Genomic DNA, 8,075 nt, shown 5'->3' on the forward strand with positions numbered 1-8,075 from the left:
GCCCCCAAGCAAGTGCCGCCCGGGTCGGCCCGCCCCCACATAGCTACGCCACTGATGATAGAGGAACCTTGAGTTTTAGAAATGCATCATGGTTAAATAACGTAAGACTGTAAGCTTCAACATTTCATAGCCTTTAGAGCTTTAAGCTGATGAACATATTCAAAGAACCCTAAATTTTAAAAGCACTTTAAGACATGGGTCACTATTGTAAAGCATATTTATTTTTCGTTGCATAGTATAATAGATTAAATACCTCTCTTATAGTGCATCGGTATGGCACAGCCTCATTGCTTATAAAGAAATTGTACTATCGATCGCCAAATAGGTGCTAAACCAACAGTAAATATATCTGTACATAGCTAATAGATATTCACATTTAAATGTAATAAATTGTAATATATTCTATAAATATTAAAAAATAACTTTTATATCACAAAATATATTTATTTGAGAGATCTTTTTATATACATTTTTTTAACATAAAAATATAATTTTTGTGTCATATTTATTTACATGTATTTAAAAAAGCGTTGAGGTGGTTTTGTGTTATGTACGCGCTGTGAAATATTTTTTTAAATAAAATTTAGCTATACGAGTCTCTTCGGGTGGTAACTGAATTGTCGATTTTCATTACATTGATTTTAATAATATCCGTATCCCAATCCGTGGCCGTGACCGTGGCTGTGACCGTATCCGTATCCGAGTCCGCTTCCGTATCCGTATCCAAGATCGTGTCCGTGTCCAGCATAGGATATTTGGTTGGCGTAGCTCACAGCTGGAGCGTGGTGTCCATGATATCCCAATCCAGAATAGCCGAGACCTTTAAAATATATCACATTTGAATAAAATTCGTCTCGTTAATTAAAAATATAACACGTTTAACTATAATAGTTTTTCGTATAATAAATTGAATGGCGAATATTAATTTAAAAATCACAGGGAAATTCATAGTAAATGTATATCAAACAATAAGCATATTATCAAATGTTTTTAACCATGTATTCATATACACATGGGTAGAAGCAATAATAAATATTGGATTGTTCCGGGTCCATCGTATCCTCGTATCCTTGTAAATTGGATGCAGCGACGGTGTATAATCAAAGCTCGCAACGTCCATGCAAATCTTGTCGTGTTGTTCAAAATATCAAACATTTGCATTGCATATATCTAGCACAATATCGAACGCCCCTCACTGTGCGAAATGCACCCGACACGGAATAGTTTCCTAAAACCATCGCCATATATAGTACTACAAAAGACCCATCAATTTAACCATCGCCCACACTATCGGACAATCGCTGGGGTTTATGACTGATATTACGGTGAAGTTGCAGTAGATAAAATGGGCTACCGATGTAAACTGCCAGCGTGAGATGATATCGCCATCGCCGTGACGTTGTGTATCAAAATTGGCTATATTGAAAGACTGGTAAAATAATATTTTAAATCAAGATTGATGGTTCAGTTTTGACAAGGAAAATAATATTTTAAACAGCAATATAATTTTATTATTGTTACAATAAAATCGTGTCCTAATGGATTGCATGTTATCGCTGTATATTCAATATTTATATATATGAGGAAATCTCTGAAAGCTTAATATTCAATATGATCGCATTAATAGTTACTAACCAAGATGAGATTTAGTTATTATAAAATAGTTTAAGAAAGGACATTTAGGAATAAATAAATCTACACTAAAAAAACTTTAAATTAAAATAATATTAAGTAATATCTTGCATAATATTTTTTCGGACGATATTTAATTAAACTATATTCTTTAATGCTAAAAAGATTATTAAGTAATGAAGGCGTATTTAAAAGTAGGCTAGAAATGTTTAAGAACAATTGTTAATTAATTCTTTATGTAATTAAATTCTTTGTGTTTAAAATTTATTTTATGTTAATGTTTATATGGCATTAAAATTGTGAATAGTTAATATTTAGGACCCTGCCTCTTATCTCTATTTAGTCACCTCCCATTCCTATATTGTGTGAATTATATTAAATGGCATCCGTTCTAAATTTTGCTTTTTAAAATTTGGACTTTATGATTATCTTAAAGATATATTCAATCCACTTTCCATTTTTTCCATTTACATACATCGCTAAAATCTAATAAATACTAAGACGACGCTAATCAAAAATGTAACAATGTACGTAATGAAAAAAAATTCTTTGATGTGTATTTTTTTTTGAAGAACCATATTTTTATTTATGTATGTATGCTTAATAAATATTATATAATTTCACTCTCTAACTAATCACAGTAATCAGCAATGATATTTTTTAATTGGAATTGCATTCTAATAATAGCTTAATGCTGCTCTCTTCCTTATTGAGATTAGTATATAATATTAATCTAGATTGCTACTAAGCTGTTATAGATGTAGCATGTCTCTAAAAATAATTAAAAATTTATACCTCCATATCCTGAGTATCCGAGGTATCCTGGATAACCACCATAGCCGTGGGTCGATCCGTATGCCAAATTAGAGTATCCCACGGGTGCCGCATAGTATCCGTGACCTGAAATTTTCGCAAAACCATTAGCGCGTAATATTATAGCGTTTCGTAACGAAAGCACGAAGCATTCAATAGTCGACCTCGGCGTGTTTCTTCTGTTGTTTTCCCATTATGGCTTTAAAACGCATAGGTTAAATAAAAATCGAAAATTTTCCCCTGCGCGCGAGTTCACACGTGTTATTTTTGTATCACTCGACGGGAGTAATTAGTGGGATTTCTGCGAAACAAACGACCGTAACAATGGTTGAATTGTAATACCGTGGGATATCGTACGTGACCGTGTGGATTTTGCGAAATGCGTAAAATTATCAACGCGTATTAGGCATATTGTACACGGGTACAGGACATGTGTAATGTATACAAATATTAAAAGTAATTGTTCAGGAAAAGATTTTTATTTTAATAATACTATAAAGTTATTTTTCTGTGTATTTTACAGAATGTTACAGGACAGTGACGCAACAATAAAAAGTAGTCATAATATTTTTTTTAATTAATTGTATTATTAAAAAAAAATTGCAATGATCTTTCAAATCTGACAAAAACTTTTATCTATTGTAGTATTATAAGGTAAAATGGTTTCTTAATAATTTTAGCGTTTAAAATGCGCAATGATGTATACTTTGACTGAAATATATAGCATGCAATTATTTTTATTAATTCAAACATAAAATGAGCTGATTAAAAAAAATTTAATGTATATTAAAATTTATCATTAGAAATAGAAAATCATGTAAAACTTTTCTCAATTGAAAATTTGAAATGCTAAATAAAATTTGTTATTAAAATGTATAGTTAAGTTTATATTCAATGCCTTATATGGGTCTTTAAAATGCAGTATTTTTATATTTATTTTTTAAGAAAAAATAAGCTTTAACTAGTCATAGCTTGTTTTCATTTTGATTCAATTTTTTAATTAAAAAATATATTTACTACTTCTTTATTTAATTTAATAGTACTAACAAATACGATTCAAAGGCTAACAAAAAATATTACAATCTCTAAAAAAGGATCTTTGGTATGATCCAGACATCTAGATTCTAGTCTTATAGTCTCAAATATTACTTCAAAATGTACTATCAATTTTTATTAATTAGTATTTTGTACAAGAAATGGATCTAAAAGTAGCTTTTAAATCAACATAACTCATTTGCATATAAATAAATTTTATTTTACTGAATATATATTCTATTCCCTAATTTTCTAATTAATACAACCTTACTATCAAATTAATTAAAAAGGGTAACAGAAAATACTATAAGCTCTATTTACAAATACAAAATAATAATCTATTTTTTAATGATACAAGATCGCTAGATGTCTAGATTTAAAATATATATTTAACTCTTGTCTTATAGTCGCACATGTTACTTTAAAATGTATCTTTATTACTATTGTGTATGATTACTGGTTAATTACTGTCTCATGATATTACATATTACTTTAAAATATGCTATCGAATTTTATTAATTATTATTTTTACAAGAGATACATTTAATTGTAGCCTATAAATAAATAATTTAACTAGTATTACCTTTTTAATTAACTTGACTAATTTAACATTTAAATAAAATAAAAATTGATTTTATTTTAATCTATTATTAAAATTAAAATTATTTTAAGGACTCATTTTTTTAATTTACACTTACAAATTATATTTTAAATAGTGATAAATTAAAAAATAGTATCAAAATAAATTCTTTGCATTTAATAAATTGAGCAATATGCTTTTACATTATTGTAAATAAATTATTTTTTACAAGCAGTAAATTAATAAGCATTAACCTTTATATATTTTTTTAAATTTCATTAAAAAGTTGAGCATACGAAAATCTAGCAAAGAAAAACAGTTATTTTAAAAGATTTTTTTTACATGAATATAAAACTAAAATTATTTTAAAAGTGAATTGAATTGCTAAAAACCGTGTTTTAAAATTTAAAATTAAAGTATTATTGAGTTTTGTTATGATATTTATAAGCTACAGACGTTCAGTTTCATATACTACTTTAAAATACTAATTTATAGCTTTACAGGTAATTCTAAAATATATGATTTGTAGCGTATTTAAAAGTAGCTAAATTTGTTTTTTATTATTGATCTTTCCCACTTACATTCAGATAAATGAAAAGGGTGTTTTTAATATCATGATTCACATTATTTATAAATTTATAATATATATATTGCACTACAAGTGCTATATACTTAATAAGCTTTTATATAAAACATTTTACTTTGACAAATCATATTATTGTTTTAATAATTCCCATTGTACAAATCATAATATACAACTAGCAAATAATGAATGGTTAGTTTGTAATGTGTCTTTATAATTGTATTTAATATATTTTACTATCTTGAAATATGTATTACTTTGCAAACCATATAACAAAAAAATCACTTTTTGTGTCAAGTCTCATTTCTCAAACATCGCCAGAGAATCTGGCAAACAAAACGGAAAGAACAAACAGACGCAAAAGATATAGAGAATAAATAAAGGGGAAAAGGCTTGTTTTGTGGAAAGTATTGTCGCGAAACGACCTTGTCCAGGTTTTCTTTTGGACATAAACGGAACATTATCCGAGCAATTGTTACGAGCGCCACGCTATTGTTGTCGGTTTTGCAAAGAAAACCTAACCTCTAGTGTAGGAGTTCATGGTATGCTTGTTTGAGCAAATATTAGGTTTTTACTATTGAAATATATATTTTTTAGTTCGGTAAAAGTTTCGCATTTCAATGTGTAACTTTTCAACTTACGCGAAATAACATAACTCAATATCAGGTTTTTCGTGTATAATAAAAGTTGCATTTCCATATTTACATATATGAATAATAAAGTAAAATATATGTATATATATATAATCGAGCAACAATAATTTTTATACTAAACTATATCATTTAAATATGTAGTAAAACTTGCATTTATTAGATTCAACAGTAATAAAAAGAGAAATAGGATTGATATATAAAATATAAATGTTAATTTATTAAGCTGATTCTTTGTTTCAAAATTCCTGTGTTTATGTTTTTAAATTTTTATCGTATCTGAGACATTGAAATTAGTGATTATTTATTAATTATAATTTCTATTGATAATTACAGATTAGTTTTATCTAGATTCTTTATATCTTATATACGATTATCGTGCTGATAAATTGAAATTGAAATGTTTTAAATATTATGTATTAAAAATTCTCTCATCATGAGCTACTTCAGCTGTATTTAAAACAATAAATTCTAAAATCAAACTACAGGATCTTTTAATTGCTAGTGAAGGAGAAATATATATTCCTGTCATGTTTATTTTATCTTAAAATTAATCGATTGAATGACATTTTTGCCTACCTACATAATTTTTTAATTGATTGTTAAAAAAAACGAAAAACTTACCAAGTCCTTGTCCACCATATCCCAATCCACTGTATCCACCTATTCCGCCATATCCAACACCACCAAGTCCATATCCCAAACCGGAAAGTCCTCTCTTTTCGGTTTTCTTTGCTACTTCTTCAGCACAAACTACGGAGGCGAGAGCCAAGACACAAATCTGCAAAAATATATTTATATATGTATATACAATTCAGGTGAATTTTAAAAAACATTCTCACTGTCTACGTTAAAATGTACTGGGCGTTTTAAATATTAACTGAGAAAGCGATATTCACGAATTTATTGCCAGTTAATTTTAAGAGCGGTTATTAATTGATTTTTTTGTAAAAGAAATATAAAATATCATGAAAAATCGCCCATGTGCTTATAAATGTATCTATATATTTGTAAAGCTTAATTTAGACACTTAAAATTTATCTAAAATAATTAATAACTAGATGGATCTTAAATTAAAAAATCAATTCTTAACATTTTAAAAAACTTATTATTAAATAAAGATTATTAAAAAATCTTTAAGGCATATAAATAACATAATATTAGCTAAAGCAAAACTGTATGTATTTAAAGCCCCTGATTTTTTTAAATATTTTTTTAAAATACTCGAATGATAAAATGTTGTTGTATTTTATAAAATCAGGAAAATATGGTAAAAAAATTACTTTGTGATTTTTGAATTACATTTCTCATAAAAATTATGGTAGGCTCTTAAAGTATTAAAATGCTAGCAAAAAATAGCACTGACTTTTAAATAATGTTTTTTTTTTGCTAAGAAAATTCAAATGACTATAGAAAGTGGGGATTTTTTAAATGCATCAGTTCTATTCAACTTATATTTTTATATGCTTTAACTATAAAAAGTTTAAGCATATAAAATTATGTTTATATATATATATTTCTTTAAATCCTAGTTAGACCTTTCGAAAATATTCCTACAGTATTCACAGACGTTTAATTTCTTTAATTAAATAAGCTAATTAAAGAAATAAATTATTAAAATTAAATTAACTAGTATAGCAAAGCAATGATTATTTCACGATATTATAAAATATGTTTATTATCAATTTGGTGCAGTTAATAGCCCCAGAATTTTAGTGCTTACTTTTAAATTCGCAATTACTAAAATTATAGCAAATGTAACCATATTTTTTTTGTAATAAATAAAATAAAAATATATTAAAATATATTTTATTTAACGCAAAAACACTAAAATATAGATTAATTATTGTAGATAAATTCACTCTGAATACAACAAGTAAAAAATTTTACACATCAATAAAATTGATTTCAATGGATTATGTAAAAGTATATTATTAAAATATATATTTTATATTAAAGATTTAATGTATTTGGACTATTGTTTTGAAACTATCAGATGCATTCGATTTTTAATCACTATTTGAGTCTCACCAAGAACTTCATGGTGGGTGTGTGGTTGGTTGGTTGTCTTCGCTACTTGTTATCACTCGAAGTCAGGTGATTGACTGATGATAGTCAGGTGGTCGCGTTACCCTTATATACGTAAAATAGTCGTATTTTGGTTCGCATTTTAGAGAGAGGGAAGTATCACAAAGGCGAGTGTCTAAGGTTTTTTCTATCCCCACCCTGATGATAGAAAAAAACAATTTACGCTAGGTTGCGCAATCGTAATTCACGCAGGCAACGGATATAGTCTCTGCTCGAGTTGTTTGGCACGCATTCCGTTTTTCGTCAATGTCTTTTCAAATCGCACGATCTTTTTTTGGAATCATATTTGGTGATTTATCGCTCGGAACGAACTACGAATATGTTTCAAATAATTACTCAAGAAATATAATACAGTCATTGGATTCAATCACTCGCTATTAAGCCGGTGATGAATTTGATTTTTTAATACAAAGCACAAAAATCCTTTATCAAATATAAGTATAAAAAATAATGATTTGGTTTTAAGCAAAATATTTTAGACACTTATAATAGGTATTGCATAAAATTACAATTTATGTTGTGAGCGTCCCGACTTTAATTAAAGGTTCTTTAGAATCTAATTTTATTTTTATTGTATGATAATACTGCAGAATAAGAAAAATTTCAGATTTAAGATTAGAATTGTTTATATTATCTCATGAGCCGTTAGAAGTAGTAAAAGTCTATTTACTATTGTTTTGAGTTAATAAAAAAA

At 27.0% G+C, this 8,075-nt stretch overlaps 1 protein-coding gene across 1 annotated transcript; it reads right to left on the reverse strand.

Annotated features, from left to right (window-relative positions):
• Positions 1-434: 434 nt before the first annotated feature.
• LOC148238079 (uncharacterized) lies at positions 435-7,396 on the reverse strand. Its single transcript, XM_088206165.1, has 4 exons — positions 7,325-7,396; positions 5,918-6,074; positions 2,428-2,532; positions 435-820 (listed from the first exon to the last, which is right to left on the reverse strand). The coding sequence occupies exons 1-4, from the start codon at positions 7,334-7,336 to the stop codon at positions 642-644; spliced, it is 453 nt and encodes a 150-aa protein (XP_088062291.1). The 5' UTR covers positions 7,337-7,396; the 3' UTR covers positions 435-641.
• Between the last annotated feature and the right edge of the window lie 679 nt (positions 7,397-8,075).

This window comes from Plectrocnemia conspersa, unplaced genomic scaffold (genome assembly GCF_051122295.1).
Source record: "Plectrocnemia conspersa isolate PC_06_02 unplaced genomic scaffold, ASM5112229v1 ptg000002l, whole genome shotgun sequence".
Classification (NCBI taxonomy): Eukaryota; Metazoa; Arthropoda; class Insecta; order Trichoptera; family Polycentropodidae; genus Plectrocnemia; species Plectrocnemia conspersa.